Genomic DNA, 23,986 nt, shown 5'->3' with positions numbered 1-23,986 from the left:
GCACAGGCAAAATCCTAGAGGAAAACCTGGTTTTCAACAGACGCTGGGAGACAAATTCACCTTTCACCAGGACAATAACCTAAAACACAAGGCCAAATATACATTGTAGTTGCTTGCCAAGACGACATTGAAGGTTCATGAGGGGCCTAGTTACAGTTTTGACTTAAAACGGCTTGACAATCTATGGTGTCATGACTGTCCTGCTCAGCTCAGGTTACCAATGACCACAATCCTGCAGAGCGATTTCACCCCCACCAGAGGAGAAGGTTGGATCTCAAGGGATAGGAAGATGGGGGGGGGGGTTTATGACACCTCACGCCCATTGTAAATCTAAGACTGGAGACCAAATTCCTTTGTCCTCTAACTATGGAGAACATTAACATGCAATAAATGGACTTTGGGACAAGGGGTTTTCGTCAGCCACAATGGTGGTAATGACGATAGATGGAATATGAAAATGAATGTCAGTTTTGTTATTAAAAGTCAATGGACGACATTATAACGAAAACATTGTAACTTTAAGAGTTTTCCTAATATGTGCTTGATGTTTATACATTGTACGTTGGGGGGAAATGCCCAAATCAAAGAAAATGTTTTGGTAAAGATGAAATGTGAAGTTGTCTAAATTAGATCTGAGTAAAATCTAGACCTTGCCTCATAACTTGTTACGCCCAGAGAATTCCCCTAAAGGCGGTTACGCCTCTGACCCGAGGGTATAAGACATGTGCGTTAAGAATTAACACATCAGACTAAGTGACCCGAGCTGCAGCCAAGGTCTGAGTAGTCAACGAACCCAAAACACAACACGAGGTTGAAGACAAAGGAACCCTTTTCTACCCATGCTACGGATGAGTAGCTGCGTCTAAGCGGGTGAATTCAAGTCGGACTATCCGGGCTCCACTCCCCATCGAATATCTACACTGTTTTCATTCCTACGCTGTGAGCCCTGAGCTACAGGGCTGGCTGTCCTCAGAAGACCCCTTTCAGAACAAGGGTGAGGAATCAGACCACTAAGCCAAAAGGACACTGACATCGTGAGGACAACCAGAGAGTTGCACTAGAGAAGTGCGTCATTGAGAAGCCTAAACGGCCCACGCGAAGACTCCCACCGGAGACCTTCAACACGTAATTACATCATTATATTATGACCCATAAGAGCGGCAGTTTGGGGCAAGGCTAGGGTTAAAATAAGCATAGCTGACAAATGCACCCAAATGTATATTTCTCTCGTGTACTTTCCCATTTTCTCTCTCTTTTAAGTCCCCATTTTGGGTAACACGCGCCAGAGTGTGTTGGCCCGTTGCACTAAGTTCTAACCAATAGCCTAGACTGTTTTTTTGTGTATGTGTATCTTTTATTATCATTTTAGCTTTCTAGTAAATAAATAATCAACTAAAATTGGTGTGGTACGAACTTAATCGTGGGACTCGGGTTTGTGCAGATTCCCGGATTATGACACGTTCAGAATGAGACTGTAGAGGAAATTGATTAATTAGCGACTGTTGTAAAATCGATATTCTGATTTTCTTTCAGTTAATTTGGGAAATAGAAACTCAATAAAAACAATTTTCCCGGGCCTCCCGGGTGGCGCAGTGGTCTAGGGCACTGCATTGCAGCGCTAGCTGCACCACCAGAGACTATGGGTTCGCGCCCAGGCTCTGTCGCAGCCGGCCGCGACCGGGAGGTCCGTGGGGCGACGCACAATTGGCCTAGCGTCGTCCGGGTTAGGGAGGGTTTGGCTGGTAGGGATATCCTTGTCTCATCGCGCACCAGCGACTCCTGTGGTGGGCGCAGTGCGCGCTAATCAAGGGAGCCGGGTGCACGGTGTTTCCTCCAACACATTGGTGCGGCTGGCTTCCGGGTTGGAGGCGCGCTGTGTTAAGAAGCAGTGCGGCTTGGTTGGGTTTCGGAAGACGCATGGCTTTCGACCTTCGTCTCTCCCGAGCCCGTACGGGAGTTGTAGCGATGACACAAGATAGTAATTACTAACAATTGGATACCACGAAATTGGGGAGAAAAGGGGGTAACAAAAATAAAATAAAATTCCCATGGTTCCCCAGGTTAATGAGTTAATAATTGCCTGATTCATTTAATCACGCAATTCTAAATCGTTAATCATTCAATGAGCAGCAGTCGTCACATTAACCGATACAACGTCATGGCAAGACTTGAAAATGGCTTTCTAGCAATGATCAACAACCATCTTGAATTTTTGTTTAATGTGAACATATTGTACAATCCATGTGCGCAAAGTTCTTAGAGACATAACCAGAAAGACTCACAGCTGTAATCTCTGCCGGAGATAATTCTAACATGTATTGACTGTATTTCATTTTCAATATATTTGCAAAAAAACAAAAAAAAACATGTTTTCACATGATCATTATTGGGTATTGTGTGTAGATGGGTAAGATTTTTTTTAAATGTAATACGTTTTGGAATAAGTCAAGGAATATGAATACTTTCTAAAGGCACTGTAGATGGTTATAAATATTAGTTATTTCTTGTGTAAACTGCTATCATAGTTGAAATTAAATCATGGGAGGGACAAAAATGGCCACGTTAGCTACCACCGGCGTTTACCCTCCAATACACCACTGATCGCTGATGACATTTCAGTGATGTCATTTCAGTAGCTGTGACAACATGGTAGTTTCAACTACAATGACACATCACAACATGGACTCTTCACGCTGATATACACAGACTGTGCTCTTTGTATGACAGGCTGACCAGTTGAATCCAGGTGAATCCTAACTGGAAGGTTTACATTACACTGAGTGTAAAAAACATTAGGAACACCTGCTCTTTCCATGACACAGACTGACCAGGTAAATCCACGTGGAAACATATACCTTATTGAGGTCCCCTGTTAAATCCACTTCAAATCAGTGTAGATGAAGGGGAGGAGACAGGTTAAAGGAAGATTTTTAAGCCTTGAGACATGGATTGTGTATGTGTGTCATTCAGAGACTGAATGGGCAAGACAAAATATTTAATACCCGTGAACAGGGTATGGTAATAGGTGCCAGGTGCACTGGTTTGAGTGTCAAGAACTGCAATGGTGCTGGGTTTTTCACACTCAAAAGTTTCCTGTGTGTATCAAGAATGGTTTACCACCCAAAGGACATCCAGCCAACTTGACACAACTGTGGGAAGCATTGGAGTCAACATGGGCCAGCATTCCTGTGGAACGCTTTCGGCATCTTGTAGAGTCCATGCCCCAACGAATTGAGGCTGTTCTGAGGGCAAAAGGGGTTGCAACTCAATATTAGGAAGGTGTTCCTAATGTCACTCAGTGTATGTCCATTTATCTTGTTTGTATGTTTGTACGTGTGAGCCAATGAGTCAGTGTAAAATGTCTGCATTAGTCTCTGTGTGTGTGTGTGTAGCGCCTTGAAGGAAGAGATAAGCATGTGCACATCCTTTGGAAAGACTGTATTGCAGGCCTGTCAATCAAAGCACCAGTTAGGCACCACAGAGGAGAGTGAAAACAAATAGCAGGACTGTTGCTGTTGGCCATATCACTATATGAAATGCTGATGAAAGGAGAATTGGAGCTTGACTACATCTATGTCCTGAAGTGCAGACACAGATAGCAATAGAGACATAAACACAGCTCAAAGCCAAGCAAACAACGCAAGGGTAATTTATGGGTCCCTGCTCTACGGGATCCATGGGAAGGGTTAAGGTTAAAGGCTAGAGCTGGCCCTGCCAAAACAAGTGACCAATGGGCATCTGTACTATATCAAGGTGATAAGTATGATAGACATTCTCAGTATAAAGTTTCCCAATATGTTAACATAATCAACCTGTTTTTATATTAATAGATGACAAGGTTGGGCTCAATTCCATTTCAGCTCAGTCAATTCAGGAAGACTGCAAAGAGTAGGACTCTAGAAGTACTATTGTAGTAATTGAGTTATGAAGCTTATTGTAGCCCGATTTTCTGAGTTACATTTTTGTTTACTATGATTTTAATGTAATGGGGAGGGAACAAGTTCATTAAATAACCAAAGCAATTGTGTATAAAAAACGAAATTAAAGGACACAAAAATACACTGAACTTTTCACAATTTAGACACTTGTGTTTCACACAAATTACCTAAGAGACACTTTGAGATTGGGATATTTGCCTCTTGACAACAAATAGTTATTCTTATTACTCTTTTTTACTCTTATTACTCTTTAAAAAAATAGAATAAAAACAATACTTGCTCTTTTGTCTTGCCATATTAGATGATATCCCACTGACGCAAATGCACAAGATATTCTCAAGCCTTCTCTCCATAGGCTACATGCGTCCTCATATTCTTCACATAATCCGATCTTCTTCAAAAGTTGGAAGTTTGTCTAGGAATTATATATTGTAAAAAAAAAAAGAAGAAGATATGACTGTAAATTATAAACGTGTACATTAGAAACAAAATATCTCCTCTTGAGATGCGCTCAGAAGTTGGGACAGGAAAACGCAGTAGCATGCGCTCTCATCCATGCGCGCGCCGTTCTGAAGACAAACGCATGTCACCCGTTTCGTTCGGTTTCGAAACAAAGAGGAGACCTAGCTAGCATATCTGGTTCCTTGGAAGTTGTAGGAAAGTATGTTTTGGGTTTAACATTAGTTGTGGGAACGAACCCATTCGTTTCCTGACTCTTAAAACAGAAGTGAACATTTCACCTCTTCCAGGAAGTTTATTTTTTTAGGTTGCAGGGAGGTTCTGAGAACGTTTTACTCTCGTTCCTTGAACGTTTTCCTGGGAGGTTTTATTAACGCGCTGAGAACTGAAATGATAGATTTGGAATTTTTTGAATAACATCCTTAAAACTTGAATGTGTCAATAAGACTTTCAGTAACACTGCTAGCTTATTTTTGGTTAACTTAAAAAAAAAAAAAAATCCAAACACTGATAGAAATTAATTTCCTTAGAGCATTTTGTTGATGCTGAAAACCAAACGTATTTGTTTTTAGATAACGTTCTTAGAATGTTCTCCGAACGTTACTAACGTTTTCTTAACGTTCTCGGAACAATTTGAGAACATGACTAAGTAGAACCAACGGAAACCTGTAGGAAACATTATGCTTAAGTACTGAAATCCCTCAGAAGAATGTTGTTTCTTAAGGTTCTCTGAACTATTTGAGAACATTCCCAATGTCAAACCAATGAGAGAACATTCCTAAAACATTACCAACATTTAAATTACATTTAACCATGTTTGAACTTTTAGGAAATGTTCTGTTAAAGTAATAAAAAAATATATTTTTTTTTGTCAAGTTCCTTAAATGTGCTGAGAATTTTCCAAAGCCAAGCAACTATCCTGCACCATTCCCAGAAAGTTGTGGGAAGGTTGTATGCAAAATAACTATATGACAAACACACTCACCAAGCTCTAAGAAACATATGGTTCTCAGAACTGTATGTGATTGCTGGGGAGAGACACATTCAATGAGCCAATCAACAAGCAGGTAGCCTAGTGGTTAGAGCGTTAGACTTGTAACCGAAAATTTGCACGATTGAATCCCGAGCTAACAAGGTAAAAATCTGTCGATCTGCCCCTGAACAAGGCAGTTAACCCACTAGGCCGGCATTGAAAATAAGAATTTGTTCTTAATTGACTTGCCTAGTTAAATAAAAGGTAAAATACATTTCAAAAGTGTCAAAGAAATTGTTGAAAACAGAGTTGAGGTAGCTCAGATGTGTCTGTTATATTAAAGTGACCAGGATCAGTTTCAATGATGAGGAGATTACATTTACATGTTCAGGTTGATCATGGCTGAAAAGCATAGAGCCCCACAGTGGAGGTGACATAATACCCATAAAACCTAGCGGTCAAACAGGGAAAGGCTTCGTGTAGCCTTATCCTGGCGTGACATTTTGATAACCATGTAAATCTCTCTCGGACAAGGTGACTTTTAACAATATATTCACCTGTATTTACCCACCCAAAATGAAATGCTAATCAGCTAATTCTACCATAGTGATTCAAAAGGCACTCGCACATCTGAGCTATATCTTTGCTGCAGGTGCATGGTATCAATTGAATAACATGAAAGAGAAAGACAGTAAAATAATTGTCAAGTTGTGTACCAAGATGACTGCAATCTTGTTACAAGAGTGTTGACAGCAACCTTACAGGCAGCAACACTTATTACAAACCATTTCCTTGCAAGGCTGATGAGGAAATGAGTGTAGGGTCTAGCCCACACAAACAACATTCTATATGTGGATATAGAATGTGGTGCCTGTGGCATTAGAACTAGTGTTTTAATCTGCAGTGGAGCAAAGCAAACATTCTACTTTGTAGTCTCAGAGAGAGAAGTATTCAAGAACTCAATTCTAGCTTACATTTTTTATAAATACAAATAAGCCTGTAAGGCATGTAACTTTCAGTGTGACAGTTTATTAGCAATGGGGAATTTAAAAAACGGAATCAATAATATATTGCTGATAAGGTGCATGGCACTACAGATGTCTGAAAAAAGAACAATAAGAAAATATTATTTAAGTTATTCAGTGAATTCAACTGCAGTCATTTGTATTGGGTCAAGATACAAGCTTCCACACAATCGCACACAAAAGTGAATAAAAAAACATGACATTTTCTTTAAATATGCTTTTCACCTCATTCAAAAAACATAAAATACTTTTAAAATTTCATAATAAGTTAAACGGCCATATAGTGTTAACTTTACATTGAGGACTTCTAAGTTCAACTGTTAAGTCAACCCAGTTTGTACTTGGGAATGCTTTTACCTCAATGGTCCTCTGATACATGAGTAGTTGGAGGCTCAACCATGGTCAAATGAGCCCAGGTACCTTAAAGGGATTCTCTGGTACTTTTTAGCCAGTAGTTCTAAAAGTAGCACCCACAAGCCAAAAGTGGTCCCCGAAAATTGCTTACTACATCACATCGGCAGATTGTGCACCACGTCATTTCTCTCGTTCTCGCTCTGCTGTGTAATTCTTGCTAGCTGTCATTTAAAATGGCAAGGGGCTGAAATTCATTGGCTGGAACCTGAATTGCTAGGGTGCTGGCCCACGTGGGAGGAAATGTAGGGGGGAAAATGACAGCACAGCTTCGAGAAATCAGTCACTTTCAAACAACGAATTTTGTGGTTAATTGAGGTAAGAGAGTAATTCAGCTCATAGATTATGTATGAACTACACATTGACACATCCAGCCCAAAGCGGGGGGTTTAATAAAACAACCTATTAGTCACAAAAGTACCAGAGATTGTCTTTAAATCATTGACGAAACAGAGTGGAGCTATAAAAGGAGAGGGGAGAAGGAAATAAGAATACATTGGCATCCTGCCTACTGTTAGCTAGGACGGACTGGCAACTCTTTACTTTGAGAAGTGTTCCCATACAGTACATAACAAGCTCTAGCTATGCTCAGTCTACTTTTGATCCAATTTATATTACAGCGAGACATCAGTGACCTTTATAATGTAGCCCAATTCTCTTATTTATGAGCGAGTCCATTTCATCAGATAACATATGACAAGGTGCAAACCAGGAACTTTAGAAACCAAACACCACCTTAACCAAAACATGACCAGTGTCCTAACAAAATCATGACCAGTGTTCCGTGTAAGGAGTTACACCACTCCGCAATGAGTACATAGGGGAGTGTGAGACAAAATGTAACAGATCAATTGTAGGGTAACTTGGGGGGGTAAAACATCACCCTACCTCAAAATCACTTTGTGATGAGACAGACAACTTTTTTTGTTGAGAAAGTGGCAACCAGGGAAAGTGTTGGGGGAAAATTGTGACATGAAGTGGTTCCTGTGAGATGTACAGGCAGGGTGCATGTTACACCAAGTTACCCTAACTGGAAGGTTTACATTACAGTGAGTGTAGAAAACATTACGAACGGCTCTTTCCACGACATAGACTGATCACTGATCAGGTGGATCCAGGGGAAAGCTATGATCCCTTATTGATGTCACTTGTTAAATCCACTTCAATCAGTGTAGATGAAGGGGATACAGGTTAAAAGATTTTTAAGCCTTGACACAATTAAGACATGGATTGTGTGTGTGCCATTCAGAGGGTGAATGGGTAAGACAAAATATTTGACTGCCTTTGAACAGGGTATGGTAGTAGATGCCAGGCACACTGTTTTGTGTCAAGAACTGCAACGCTGCTAGATTTTTCATGCTCAACAGTTTCCCGTGTGCATCAAGAATGGTCCACCACCCCAAGGACATCCAGCCAACTTGACACAACTGTGGGAAGCATTGGAGCCAACATGGATTCTACAAGCCAACCTTGTAGAGTCCATGCCCCGACGAATTGAGGCTATTCCGAGGGAAGGTGTTCCTAATGTTTTATACACTGTCTATTAGCCTTGATTCCTGGCAATGACTAGTACCATTTAAATGACTGTAGCTCATCTTAGCTGTGGAAACCTTATCAGATGCCTTTATGAGCAACAACAAAATGTTATGAAATATTCACATGGTATCTCAGTATAAGGAGAATATTCCAACGTACCAAAAACACAACTCATAAATTCTCATTCATACTTATTTAACTACTTCAAAGCAAATGATTGTAAGCTTTTCCCATGTGTGGGAACATACATAGCTAATATGATTTCCCTGTGCTGGAGGAAGGGGCTTTACTGTGTGTAGTACACCCAACGGCTTTGACACGTTGTGCTTTTTATGGCATTGATGAAGGTTTAAACACATTCCATTTAAGTAAAGAGCCTCACATCCCGTTGTGCTTTGAAACCAGGGAGGATTTGCTGAACAGTAAGTGGTGCTTTTACCTTAATGCCCAAACTGTTAGCTTATCAGGTCAGCTCCCTGTGTTGTTCAGCCTATTTATGGATGGGTGTGCTACAGGGACCTCACTGTACAACCATTATGAATGGGTGTGCTACAGGGACCTCACTGTACAACCATTATGGATGGGTGTGCTACAGGGACCTCACTGTACAACCATTATGGATGGGTGTGCTAAAGGGACCTCACTGTACAACCATTATGAATGGGTGTGCTACAGGGACCTCACTGTACAACCATTATGAATGGGTGTGCTACAGGGACCTCACTGTACAACCATTATGGATGGGTGTGCTACAGGGACCTCACTGTACAACCATTATGGATGGGTGTGCTAAAGGGACCTCACTGTACAACCATTATGGATGGGTGTGCTAAAGGGACCTCACTGTACAACCATTATGGATGGGTGTGCTAAAGGGACCTCACTGTACAACCATTATGGATGGGTGTGCTAAAGGGACCTCACTGTACAACCATTATGGATGGGTGTGCTAAAGGGACCTCACTGTACAACCATTATGGATGGGTGTGCTAAAGGGACCTCACTGTAAAACCAGAGAATGGCCGTGGTGGCCAACCATCACGTTTACTGAGTTTGGACACAACGGACTGAGACAAATAATAAACTGCGTAAAAGACGTCAATGCGATTGAACTCTGACTTTGGGTCCTTCAAAAAGCACTATAAGTCCTATGTATTATTAATGTCAATGCTCATTGTCATAATTGGCAAAAACAAACATGGCATTGATTCGTATGAAGTTATTATCTCTTTGGAATAAATATCACAGCAAAGCATTGGGCTAAAACAGCCTAGTTAGAACACCTACAGTTAAGCTGGACCCTCTGTCAGTCAGGTAAATCACACTTACCCTCAAGTCATTGAGCGAAGAGACAAAATGGACAAAGCCAAAGGCATTTTAAAAAGGAAATCCTGTTCTCCGCAGTATTCCAAGTCCAAAACCATACACACATTTTTTCAGCTAGCTAAATATGAACTACAGTGTAATGTTGGAGGTAATGATGGTGTAGGCTACTGCAGCACAGAGTTCACATAGGACTGGGGTCAAGAGGCCAGAAGACTTGAGTATACATGAAGTCACTGACCCAGGGAAAGTTGAAGGACAGTTCAACACATTGTCTAATACCCATGGCCTCAGTCTATCCACAGCCTAGTCTGAAGAATTCAATCAAACTGAGAAGCCACATGAGCATCCCAAGCCAAGAGTTTGTAGAACATTGCAGTGTAAACATGGAATATATTGGTTGAGTTAAGTGATGCAGCTTAACGTAGAACTCAGGGCCCTAGACGTCTTCGCAGGTAGCATTGGCTGATGTTGCTCTAAGGTTGTCCAGTGTTGCGATGACATCCCTGGCTGGACGTGTGTGTGTGGGCAAGCGAGGTGTTCAGGCTTGAAGATGGGTCACGTCTCAAAGTACTTGTAGATGGCAGTGACGTAGGTCATCACACTCTGCCAGTCAGGCCTCTCTGTGTGCACCATCTCTCCAATGTCCTGAGAGAGAAAGAAAAACAAAAGAAACAGATGTAAGATGTGTTGCAGTACAAAATGCACATCACACTGCATACTTTCTTTCGCTGCAAATTGTGTGTTTAGAATATTGTCAGTGAGAGACCGTGAGGAATAAAGTTCTGACTTAGCAAGCACCCATTGCTTGGCCTAGGAGTAACACATCACAATACCTTCCACCAGAGAAAGGTTGAGAAGTGTTACTGCATCTTCTTAAAGGAGAATTGTGTCATTCCAAACTTCATCCGCAATGTTATATTCCATATGTGCGACTCGAGCCGTTTCCCCTATCCAACTGTTCCATTCTCCGTGTTGCCTGCTGCTAGAATGGACGGAGATGTATCGCTCAAGTCACAACAAAATGGAATATAACGTTGTGGATAATGTTCGGAATGACAATTTGGTGTACAACATCTAAACACCCGCATCACTATAATGAGAGCTTTTCTGTTTCTGAAAGGAGGTATTTTGGTGTTTTTGGATTATTTGTTCATGTTTATTCAGAGCCCCTGTACTGAATCACGGGTTAGGTTAAGTTTCTCAAAAAAGTGCCGGGACCCTTATATAACATACAATTTACATCACAAATATAGATTTGGTTGTAAAAAAAACCTACATTATAATTTAATCTCTAAAAGGTTGTAAAATTGACAAGAGGCAAGACGCAGAGTGAATGTGTCTTTTGTTTTAATAGTAAATCTCCTCCCCCTCCGTCGGCACTCTGGAGTGGATCACCCACAAATTAAACCCAGTCTGTCTCTTGTTAAGCTGAAGTCAACTGGCCTTGGTGTGACACTGCTCTTAAGTCAGCTGTAGCTGCTTGCCATGAGCACATCTTTTATGGGCAGTCCTCACAGGCTACAGCCAGCCAATCTATGTACTGTTGGTGTCAATTGCTGCTGAACTATATAATCAGCCTTGTCTTTCTGTTGCCCAGTCTTTCTAGTCAAGCCTTACAAAGGGGAGGAAGGGATATGGGAACATGTCTCTCACCCCTCCAGCCATATAAAGCATCTTGGTCATTTCATTCTACACTTTTGAGTGGTAGTCAAATATCAGTTCATTTTAGCTCGGACACCAACCAATGAGGACTTGATCCCGACACTTTCAGCGGCCTGGAAAGCCAGTGTGAAATTTCGCTTCTGAAGGAAAAGGGAGAAAATACATTTTTGATGAACGAACTACATGTATATAATTTCCACACTAAGAACCTTCCGATCAGTGGACTGAGGGGGTCTATCTCACCTTGTCCTGGCTGGAGAGCTCCAGGTAGGGGATGTGGGCAGGCAGGTAGGTGTGGAGAACAGCACAGAAGGCCAGCCCGTCGTTCCAGCTGCTGCTGAAGTTGGTGATATCAATGTTCTGGAGAGAGGAGAGAAAGAGCATAACAATAAAGGCTCTCTAATAGCAGCCCTGGCAGTGTTTCCTCTAGAGAAATGTGTAGCTGTTGGAGAAGAGGTTGTTTTGCTGACTCCATCTAAAATAGAATTTCCACCTCCAGAAATGTGTCCAACAACATATTGGGAAAATGATTTTAACATGTTGGACCTTGGCATGCATATAGCCTATACACGGTCCATATTATCAGGTATGCTATTAGCAATAAGCATTTTCACCTGTAGCCCAACTGATGCAGCATAGTGGCTATAAATAAATAGGCTGAAGCATTGGGTTGCCCACCTGCATTTACCCTATCGGACTAATCATTAGGTAGATCCCAAATATGATATTTTAACTAGTTTGGACAAAATGTATCAATTTGATGCTAAAACAGTGAATATGCACAGAATTCCAAACATTAGGAACACTTTCCTAATATTGAGTTGCCCCTTCATGTCACCATTTTTCCCTCCAACACTTTCCCTGGTTGCCACTACTCTTGCTCAACTCAAAATATGCATCGGTCTCAACACAATTTTCAAAGAAAAGATTGGAGGTAGGGTGTCATTTTACCCCCCAAGTTACCCTACAATTGATCTGTTACTTTTAGCCTCACTCTCCCCTATGCACTCATGCCGAATTGCAGAGCGGTATAACATGCTTAACCATGATGCTGCTAAATTGTGAAGTTTGTGCATATTTAGAAGTGGAAAGCTGAGATTCCCCTCTTTTTAACAATGGCCATTAAAACGGCTTCGTTCCCGTGATGGGATTAAGAAAAGATGTTTCTTGACTGCATGTCAGAAAGCATGTTTCCTTCCCTATGGCACTCGCAACTTGAATGCACCTTGAGGAATATTTATCTTGCGTAGAACATACAACAACAAGCGGGCTAGGAAATAGATAAACTATTCTACTATGGGGTTGCCTGTTTTTTTATTCATTATGTTTTACGTCGGAGGCAGTCACAGTGGCCCAAATGTTGATTGAGACATTCAGAAATGTAACAGATTTTGACTATCACTAATGTCATATGTTTGGTAAAGTAATAAAGAGGGTGAAATATTTGGGGTAGATGTTCCTAAAACAGATTATATATATATATATATATATATATATGGGCATATTATAAAGAATAAAAAGGCTTATTCACAATTTTTGTTTTATCATACCATCATATTTGTATATGTATTATTATACTTTTATTGAGTACTAGATCGTATGTGTTGGAAAGTGTTTTTCTACTACATAAATAAACAATTCTAGCTGAAAGCCAAAGGTCAGAGCTTTCTAGGGGAAAACACTACTACATTAATAAAATATTGCCCTCTTTCTAGATGAATAAAAGCATAGTGAAACAGTGCGGCTGTCAGCTCAACTATATTATAGGATTTAGCCATGGCGCAGCGCCACAAAAGACTGCAGAGGAAACACTGAGCCCGAGGCTATTCTTATGTTTCACCATGTCATCCCAAACAGCTGTCAACAACAGTAGATGATGCAAACTGTGGTCTTTCAAAGCAAGTGTAAGAACGTACTTGTCTTAGCACACTCGTGTTTCTTCACACTGACTTGCACTCAAGTGAGAGATGATCAAAGAGTCCATTGTATTAGCTTCACTACTTTATCACTATGTGTTTGCTTAGTGGACAAGTTTATCTCCATCGACTTGCATCCCACGGCTTCCCTCTCTAACCCACATAATATACAACGGGAAGCCATTTAGGACCGACTGTGTGTGTGTGTGTGTGTGTGTGTGTCTGGGCCTTTATAGCCCTGTTGTTATGACCAGGTACGGTAGGTAGGGGGGATTCATGTTCGGTTGGCTTAACCTTTTTAATGCGCCACACGGATGGATGCCCTTCAATTGGGATGCACACACACCTCACGTGCGTCCAAACACTATGTGTGTGTGTCTCTCTAGAAAGTGCTGTGGAAAGAGACTCTTATTCTTGTCCCATGACTATAAATGGCTTTGTAGTCAGCCCACTACAGTGTATTTGCAAAGTATTCAGACCCCTTGACTTTTTCTACATTGTGTTACGTTACAGCCTTATTCTAAAATGTATTAAATAAAACAAATCCTCATCGATCTTCACACAAAACCCCATAATGACAATGCAAAAACAGGTTTAGAAATTATTTGCAAATTTATTACAAATAAAAATCAGAAATACATAAGTATTCAGACCCTTTACTATGATACTCGAAATTGAGCTCAGGTGTATCCTGTTTCCATTGACCATCCTTGAGATGTTTCTACAACTTGATTGGAGGCCACCTGTGGTAAATTCAATTGATTGGACATGATTTGGAAAGGCACACGCCTGTCTTTATAAAGGTTCAAGGTTGACAGTGCATGTCAGAGCAAAAACCAAGCCATGAGGTCGAAGGAATTGTCCGTAGACCTCAGAGAAAGGATTGTGTCGAGGCACAGATCTGGGGAAGCGTACCAAAACATTTCTGCAACATTGAAGGTCCCCAAGATCACAATGGCCTCCATCATTCTTAAGTGGAAGTTTGGAACCACCAAGACTCTTCCTGGCCGCCCAGCCAAACTGAGCAATCAGGGGAGAAAGGCCTTGGTCAGGGAGGTGACCAAGAACCTGATGGTCACTCTGACAGAGCTCCAGAGTTCCTCTGTGGAGATGGGAGAACCTTCCAGAAGACAACTATCTCTGCAGCAATCCACCAATCAGGCCTTTATGGTAGAGTGGCCAGACGGAAGCCACTTTTGAGTAAAAGGCACATGATTGCCCACTTGGAATTTGCCAAAAGTCACCTAAAGGACTCTCAGACCATAAGAAACAAGATTCTCTGGTCTGATGAAACCAAGATTAAACTCTTTAGCCTGAATGCCAAGCATCACGTCTGGAGGAAACCTGGCACCGTACCTACGGTGAAGCATGGTGGTGGCAGCATCATGCTGTGGGGATGTTTTTCCATCGGCAACGACTTGGAGACTAGTCAGAAACGAGGGAAAGATGAATGGAGCAAAGTAGAGAGAGATCCTTGATGAAAACCTGCTCCAGAGCGCTCAGGACCTCAGACTGAGGCGAAGATTCACCTTCCAACAGGACAACAACCCTAATCACACAGCCAAGATAATGCAGGAGTGGCTTCGGGAACAAGTCTCTGAATATTCCTTGAGTGGCCCAGCTAGAGCCCGGACTTGAACCTGATCAAACATCTCTGGAGAGACCTGAAAATAGCTGTGCTGCGACGCTCTCCATCCAACCTGACAGAGCTTGAGAGGATCTGCAGAGAAGAATGGGAGAAACCCCCCAAATACAGGTGTGCCAAGCTTGTAGCGTCTTACCCAAGAAGACTCGAGGCTGTAATCGCTGCCAAAGGTGATTCAACAAAGTAAAGGGTCTGAATACTTATGTAAATGTGATATTTCAGTTTAAATTTGTTATAAATGTGAAAAATTCTAAAAACCGGTTTTTGCTTTGTCATTATGGGGTATTGTGTGTAGATATACGAGGGGGAAAAAACGAACGTAATTTATTTTTAGAATAAGGCTGCGCGCGTGTGCCATCGTGCATGAATTTATTTTGTCCCCCTACACCAAACGCGATCATGACACGCAGGTTAAAATATCAAAACAAACTCTGAACCGATTACATTCATTGGGGAACAGGTCGAAAAGCATTAAACATTTATGGCAATTTAGCTAGTTAGCTTGCACTTGCTAGCTAATTTGTCCTATTTAGCTAGCTTGCTGTTGCTAGCTAATTTTTCCTGAGATATAAACATTGAGTTGTTATTTTACCTGAAATGCACAAGGTCCTCTACTCCGACAATTAATCCACACATAAAACGATCAACCGAATCGTTTCTAGTCATCTCTCCTCCTTCCAGGCTTTTTCATCTTTGAACTTATATGGTGATTGGCATCTAAACTTTCATAGTATTACTACACCGACCGGCAACACAGTTCGTCTTTCAATCACCCACGTGGGTATAACCAATGAGGAGATGGCACGTGGGTACCTGCTTCTATAAACCAAATGAGATGGGAGAGGCAGGACTTGCAGCGCGATCTTGGCAACGCAGGCGCTCGTTGACACGCGCGAGCAGTGTGGGTGCAATAATTGAACAACATAGATTTCTAAATTTATTTTGCAACGCTCGCATGTGGTCATGCGATGTGGTCATGCTATAAGACTCTGAATACTTTCTGAATGCACTGTAGGCACGTTAGATGACAGCTTCCTCTACCAGAGACGATGGAAACTCAGTAACCCCATCCCAACCTTCTCACCCCCTAGTGCACTATATAGGGGCCATTTGGGACACAGTCCCCATATACAGCGAGACAGTCCTCAAACAACAGCGAGGCAGTCCTCAACCCTCTAGTAAGGGTCACAGGGGACGGACCTGTGTCAATTATCAGAGAAGCCGAGAGTCAGGGGACATGGGCAGAAGGAAATGGTCCAGACACCAGGGTGCCATTACACAAGGAACACTGCAGTGTGGAGCAGGGAAGAGGGGAGAGTGCCTGGGGGATCCTCCAATAGGTGTCAGTGCTCTCTGTGGTACCCCAATTCACTGTCTCTGAAGGATCACAGCACCTGTCTCATTGGTGTTAACCAACATGCTGCGGGCAAAGAAACTCTGGCTCACCATAGTTAGTGACTACACTGGTTATTAAAGCGCATCTTTTCCTCAGAACCTTTTTCCACACAGAAACTTTTGAGAAAGGACTGTTAAAATGCAAACAAACTTAGCAACAAGGAACATATACATATGTGCTAGGTTGAAGGTAGGTATTCTCTCTGCATCCCCTTGCTTTACCATTGTTGGCAGAAAAATATATGAACCAACGATGGATAGAGCTGGAGAGTAAAAGCAACAGGACGAGCCCAGCAGAGAACATTAAGGTACAATCTGTGGGAAAACAGGGCTGAGCTACTATATTTTTAAATTCTTTATTTCACCTTTATTTAACCAGGTAGGCTAGTTGAGAACAAGTTCTCATTTGCAACTGCGACCTGGCCAAGATAAAGCATACACATACAACAGAGTTACACATGGCATAAACAAAACATAGTCAATAATACAGTAGAACAAAAGAAAACAAAAAAGTCTATATACAGTGAGTGCAAATGAGGTAAGATAAGGGAGTTAAAACCTCTAGAAGCTAGGGGGCAGAATTTTTATGTTTGGAAAAATAACATTCCCATTGTAAGCTGCCTATTTCTCAGGTCCAGATGCTAGAATATGCATATAATTGACAGAGTAGGATAGAAAACACTAAAGTTTCCAAAACTGTCAAAATATTGTCTGAGTATAACAGACCTGATTTTGCAGGCAAAAACCTGAGGAAATCCAACCAGAAAGTGACTCTTATTTTGAAAAATTACTGTTCCATTGCCTGCCTTTCGTCCATTTAAAGGGATATCAACCAGATCCCTTTTCCTGTGGCTTCCCCAGGGTGTGAACAGTCTTTAGACATAGTTTCAAGCTTTTATTTTGAAAAATGAGCGAGATTTATCAAAACGCGTCAGTGGATACACAGATGTCCCTCCATTAGTTGATGCGCGCGACACTCGTTGCTCGACATTTTCTTTCTCTCCAGTATTGAATAGTTTACAGTCCGGTTGAAATATTATCGATTATTGATGTTAAAAACAACCTGAGGATTGATTATTAAAAACGTTTGACATGTTTCTACGAACTTTACGGACACTATTTGTCAAGCCTTGCTGACCTGCCTAAGGCTGTGGAATATTGAACATAACGCGCCAAACAAATGGAGGTTTTTTGATAAAAAAAATCTTTATCGAACAAAAGGAACATTTATTGTGTAACTGGGAGTCTCGTGAGTGCAAACATCCGAAGATCATCGAAGGTAAGCGATTCATTTTATTGCTTTTCTGGCTTTTGTGACCAATCTACATGGCTGCTAAGTGTTCTTAATGTTTTGTCTAGTGATCGATAAACTCACAAACGCTTGGATTACTTTCGCTGTAAAGCATATTTTCTAAATCTGACACGAAAGGTGGATTAACAACAAGCTAAGCTGTGTTTTGCTATATTGCACTTGTGATTTCACGATTATAAATATTTTTTGCTTTTTTGTATTTGGTGCTCTGCAATTCAGCGGTTGTTGGTGAAAATGATCCCGCTAAAGGGATCCGTGCGTCAAGAAGTTAAGGCAATAAAATAGGCCATGGTGGCGAAGTAATTACAATATAGCAATTAAACACTGGAATAGTAGATGTGCAGAAGATGAATGTGCAAGTAGAGATACTGGGGTGCAAAGGAGCAAGATAAATAAATAAATACAGTATGGGGATGAGGTAGGTAGATAGATGGGCTATGTACAGGTGCAGTGATCTGTGAGCTGCTCTGACAGCTGGTGCTTAAAGCTAGTGAGGGAGATATGAGTCTCCAGCTTCAGAGATTTTTGCAGTTCGTTCCAGTCATTGGCAGCAGAGAACTGGAAGGAAAGACGACCAAAGGAGGAATTGGCTTTGGGGGTGACCAGTGAGATATACCTGCTGGAGCGCGTGCTACGAGTGGGTGCTGCTATGGTGACCAGTGAGCTGAGATAAGGCGGGGCTTTACCTAGCAGAGACTTGTAGATAACCTGTAGCCAGTGGGTTTGGCGACGAGTATGAAGCGAGGGCCAACCAACGAGAGCGTACAGGTCGCAATGGTGGGTAGTGTATGGGGCTTTGGTGACAAAACGGATGGCACCGTGATAGACTGCATCCAGTTTGTTGAGTAGAGTGTTGGAGGCTATTTTATAGATCACATTACCGAAGTCAAGGATCGGAAGGATGGTCAGTTTTACGAGGGTATGTTTGGCAGCATGAGTGAAGGATGCTTTGTTGTGATATAGGAAGCTGATTCTAGATTTAATTTTGGATTGGAGATGTTTGATGTGAGTCTGGAAGGAGAGTTTACAGTCTAACCAGACACCTAGGTATTTGTAGTTGTCCACATATTCTAAGTCAGAGCCGTCCAGAGTGGTGATGTTGGACAGGCGGGCAGGTGCAGGCAGCGATCGGTTGAAGAGCATGCATTTAGTTTTACTTGTATTTAAGAGCAATTGGAGGCCACGGAAGGAGAGTTGTATGGCATTGAAGCTCTTCTGGAGGTTAGTTAACACAGTGTCCAAAGAGGGGCCAGAAGTATACAGAATGTTGTCGTCTGCGTAGAGGTGTATCAGAGAATCACCAGCAGCAAGAGCAACATCATTGATGTATACAGAGAAGAGAGTCGGCCCGAGGATTGAACCCTGTGGCACCCCCATAGAGACTGCCAGAGGTCCGGACAACAGGCCCTCCGATTTGACACACTGAACTCTGTCTGAGAAGTGGTTGGTAAACCAGGCGAGGCAATCATTTGAGAAACCAAGGCTGTCGAGTCTGTCAATCACCACATTCTTATTGGCAGAGTCAAAAGCCTTGGCCAGGTCGAAGAATACGGCTGCACAGTAATGTCTCTTATCGATGGCGGTTATGATGTCGTTTAGGACCTTGAGCGTAGCTGAGGTGCACCCATGACCAGCTCTGAAACCAGATTGCATAGCGGAGAAGGTGGGATTCGAAATGGTCGGTATTCTGTTTGTTAACTTGGCTTTCGAAGACCTTAGAAAGACAGGGTAGGATAGATATAGGTCTGTAGCAGTTTAGGTCTAGAGTGTCACCCCCTTTGAAGAGGGTGATGACCGCAGCAGCTTTCCAATCTTTGGGAATCTCAGACGATACGAAAGAGAGATTGAACAGGCAACAATTTCGGCAGATAATTTTAGAAAGAGAGGGTCCAGATTGTCTAGCCCGGCTGATTTGTAGGGGTCCAGATTTTGCAGTTCTTTCAGAACATCAGCTGTCTGGATTTGGGTGAAGGAGAAATGGTGGGGGCTTTGGCGGGTTGCTGTGGAGGGTGCCGGGCAGTTGACCGGGGTAGGGGTAGCCAGGTGGAAAGTATGGCCAGCCGTAGAGAAATGCTTATTGAAATTCTCATCGGTGGTCATCGATTTATCGGTGGTGACAGTGTTTCCTAGCCTCAGAGCAGTGGGCAGCTGGGAGGAGGTGCTCTTATTCTCCATGGACATTAGTGTCCCAGAACTTTTTTGAGTTAGTACTACAGGATGCAAATTTCTGTTTGAAAAAGCTAGCCTTAGCTTTCCTAACGGCCTGTGTATATTTGTTCCTAACTTCCCTGAAAAGTTGCGTATCACGGGGGCTATTCGATGCTAATGCAGAACGCCACAGGATGTTTTTGTGCTGGTCAAGTGCAGACAGGTCTGGAGTGAACCAAGGACTATATCTATTCCTAGTTCTAAAATTTTTGAATGGGGCATGCTTATTTAAGATGAAGGCACTTTTAAAGAATAGCCAGGCATCATCTACTGACGGGATGAGGTCAATGTCATTCCAGGATACCCCGGCCAGGTCGATTAGAAAGTCCTGCTCGCAGAAGTGTTTTAGGGAGCGTTTGACAGTGATGAGGGGTGGTCGTTTGGTCGCAGACCCATTACGGATGCAGGCAATGAGGCAGTGATCGCTGAGATCTTGATTGAAAACAGCAAAGGTGTATTTGAGGGCCAGTTAGTTCGGATGACATTTATCAGGGTGCCCGTGTTTACGGATTTGTAGTTGTACCTGGTGGGTACATTGATAATTTGAGTGAGATTGAGGGCATCAAGCTTAGATTGTAAAATGGCCGGGGTGTTAAGCATGTCCCAGTTTAGGTCACCTAGTAGCACGATCTCAGAAGATGGATGGGGGGCAATCAATTCACATATGATATTGAGGGCACAGCTGGGGGCAGAGGGAGGTCTATTGCAAGCGGCAACAGTGAGAAACTTGTTTCTGGAAAGGTGAATTTTTAGAAGTAGAAGCTCGAATTGTTTGGGTACAGACTTGGATAGTAATACAGAACTCTGCAGTAGATTGCAACTCCGCCCCCTTTGGCAGTTCTATCTTGGCGGAAAATGTTATAGTTAGCGATGGAGATTTCAGGGTTTTTGGTGGTTTTCCTAAGCCAGGATTCAGACACAGCTAAGACATCCGGGTTGGCAGTGAGTGTTAAAGCAGTGCATAAAACAAACTTAGGGAGTAGGCTTCTAATGTTAACATGCATGAAACCAAGGCTTTTACGGTTACAGAAGTCAACAAATGAGAGTACCTGGGGAGTGGGAGTGGAGCTAGGCACTGCAGGATCTGGATTAACCTCTACATCACCAGAGGAACAGAGGAGAGGTAGGATAAGGGTACGGCTAAATGCTATACAAACTGGCCGTCTAGCACATTCGGAACAGAGAGTATAAGGAGCAGGTTTCTGGGCACGATAGCATAGATTCAAGGCATAGTGTACAGACAAAGGTAAGGTAGGATGTGAGTACATTGGAGGTAAACCTAGGCATTGAGTAATGATGAGAGATATATAGTCTCTAGAGACGTTTAAACCAGGTGATGTCATCGCATATGTAGGAGGTGGAACAACATGGTTGGTTAAGGCATATTGAGCAGGGCTAGAGGCTCTACAGTGAAATAAGACAGTAATGGACGAGGCATATTGATATTAGAGAGAGGCATGCGTAGCCAAGTGAACATACGGGTCCAGTGAGTGGTTGGGCTGACTGGGGACACGGCGATTCAGACAGTTAGCAGGCCGATGCTAACAAGCTAACAGTTAGTAGGCCGGGGCTAAACAAGCTAGCAGTTAGCAGACCGGATTAGCAAGCAAGCAGATAGCAGGGGCTAGCAGTTAGCAGACCGGGGCAGGCAAGCTAGCAGTTAGCAGACCGGGGCAGGCAAGCTAGCAGTTAGCAGCCCGGGGCTAGCAAGTTAGCCTTTGGGGGACGTCGCGATGGGGGTAAGTCTGTTTTTGCCTCTTCGTGCGGTGACGCCGATAGACCAGTCGTGGAATTAGTAGGGTTCCAGGTAGCTCTCGGTAGCTAGCAGGTTAGCAGAATGGGCCTTCAGCGGGCGTCGCGCCTGAGGTGCCTGTTGCAGGCAGATTATGTCGGTATTCCAGTCGTAACGGATCGGCGGGGTTCCATGCCCCGTACCGGCAGTAGAAGGGGTCCGGATATTGTAGCCCAGGAGTGGGCTTCGGTGGTAGCACAAGAGCCCTGGCCGGGCTAGCTTCAGGCTAATTGGTGCTTGCTCCGGGATGGAAACGCTAGCCAGGAGCGGTCACCCGGGATTGCGGTTAGCTAGTTGCGAAGATCCAGATGAAAATGTTCAGAGTTTGCGGTAGGAATCCGGGGATATGGAGAGAAATAGGTCCGTTATGCTCTGGTTTGAGTCACGTTGTTTGAACTGGCGAGAGCTTTCCGAGCTAAAGGTTAGCTGATGACCGCTAGCAGTGACCGCTAGCAACTGATAGCAGTTAGGTAGGTAGTTAGCTGGCTAGCTTCAGTTGAGGGATTCCAGATCCGAAGTAAATAGAAATACTTTAGAAAAAAGCAGATCCACGCCACATTGGGTGAGGCGGGATGCATGAGACTATTTAGAAGTTGAGGTTTAGGAAAATATTTTTAAAAGATATGCGAAGAAAAAGATATATACAAGGGACACGACAGGACAAAGACAAAGACGTCTGACTGCTACACCATCTTGGATTAGGTAGAAGAGGCTTGGCTGGTAGCAGTGTGTTTACAGTGAGCATGGCAGCACCAGAGCACAGGTAATGAACACATTAACTACAGTACTCCTGAAAACAATGACAAAAAGGGGTAGAGACAGAGAGAGACGGAGAACATTTACGATTTGGAGAGGAGACAGGGGACTGCCCTTGCCAGTGTCGGGTTCACCTAGGGGTCATAAAAAGGGTTGTACCCAAATGTTTGGTGTATTAGAATAATGTATTATGCTTATGTTTTATTAATAGAAGGGGAGGGGTTAAAAGACCCCTCCCTCCTTACAGTTACAGGGTTTTAGACTACTGATTAACAATAGATATATTCATTGTAGAAGTTTAGTATTGTTCTACATTTGTATTTTAGTTCTCTCTCTCTCTGCCTCATTATAAAGAGGCCCTTAGACAGAACTCTGTAGGGAAGTGAAGGAGATAAGACTAGGTAAACATTCCACAATAGGTCAACTTTGGGGGAAGGGGACATTTACTGCTAAGTGTTTAGCTAACAATAAAGGCCCTGTTTATACAGCTTTGTAGGCATGGTTTTGGTCCCAGGAGTAGAGGATGATGATATAGGCAGTGACATCACCAGGGCGCGACTTAGGGCAGTGACATCACCAGGGCGCGACTTAGGGTTTAATAAAACCACTGGAGACCTTTTGTTTGATGCAGAACTTACTCAGAAACATGTGTGCTATGTTCCTGTTTGTCAACTTCTGTCTGCAATTGCATTAATAAAGGTTTTTGAATTATTTAATTAATTAAAGATATTGTCATAATGCTAATTTCACCAATGAACCAATAATTGACAAAGAAGGACGTAAGGAACGAACCCTAACACCAGAAACCAACAGAAAAGACGACAAAGTAGAGAGGCTATTTAACATAGTATTAAAGGCCTTGTCTTTCTATTTCCCAAACTGAACGGCTAAGAACGCTTGTGCTACAACAGAGACTATAATCCTCTATTTTTTTTTATTACCCTACACAGTTTCCCACAATGCCCATCTGTGCCAACGTGCCCTTGCCGTCAGAGTTTCAGCGAGAGGAGAGGTCAAGTTGGCAGAGGAGAGGCCGGGACTAGGGCGAAGTCTGGCACACTTCCTGGAGAAGGCAAAGCCTAACTGCTACCATGGTAACTACACAGGGCATCCTTAATGCTGCCTGGTGGGTAAACATCTTAAAAGCCTGGAAGGAGAAGGAAGGGGATCTGATTGGAAACGAACAGGAAGGAAACAGAGTTCACCATCTGTGTTTGCAGCTATTCCATAGAGAGCACAAGGCGTTACTGATCAAAACAGTAACGATCTGATATTCTTTCCTGCATCTAAACCTGTTGAGTGAAACCAAACATTGTCCAATGGGATGGAGTAAGTAAGTCGCCTAAGTTGGTGTGTGCATGCACGTGTGTGCCTTATGCCAGCCTGTACCCTCCACCCTTTTCCCACCCTGTTGGTTATTACCAGGTATCCTTCAGTCTTCTTCTGGCACCACTTAAGCAGGGCGTTCCTCTTGGATCCCCCGTACTCCCTGGCCAGTGCAGACAGGGCGTCTTTTCTCTCCTCCCTATGGACACACAGAAGGACATGAAAGAACACAGGAACAGAAAGAATAAAGCAGACACATAGGGGCGGTTTTACAGACACATATTTAGCCTGATCTTGGACTAAAAA

General features: G+C 42.8%; 1 protein-coding gene across 1 annotated transcript in view; it reads right to left on the bottom strand.

The window, feature by feature from the left end:
- Positions 1 to 8,211: 8,211 nt before the first annotated feature.
- Positions 8,212 to 23,986, bottom strand: part of LOC120025506 (cytospin-A-like) — a 40,558-nt gene continuing 24,783 nt past the window's right edge. Inside the window, exons 11-13 of the mRNA XM_038970074.1 lie at positions 23,777 to 23,879; positions 11,574 to 11,690; positions 8,212 to 10,313 (exon numbers count right to left, since the gene is read on the bottom strand). Coding sequence (XP_038826002.1) covers positions 10,224 to 10,313; positions 11,574 to 11,690; positions 23,777 to 23,879 — 310 coding nt within the window. The 3' untranslated portion in view covers positions 8,212 to 10,223. The remainder of the gene's footprint in view (positions 10,314 to 11,573; positions 11,691 to 23,776; positions 23,880 to 23,986) is intronic.

The sequence above is a fragment of the Salvelinus namaycush genome, chromosome 31 (genome assembly GCF_016432855.1).
Source record: "Salvelinus namaycush isolate Seneca chromosome 31, SaNama_1.0, whole genome shotgun sequence".
NCBI lineage: Eukaryota > Metazoa > Chordata > Actinopteri > Salmoniformes > Salmonidae > Salvelinus > Salvelinus namaycush.
The sequence above is the reverse complement of the archived record's forward strand: the minus strand, read 5'-3'. Positions and strand labels throughout refer to the sequence as shown.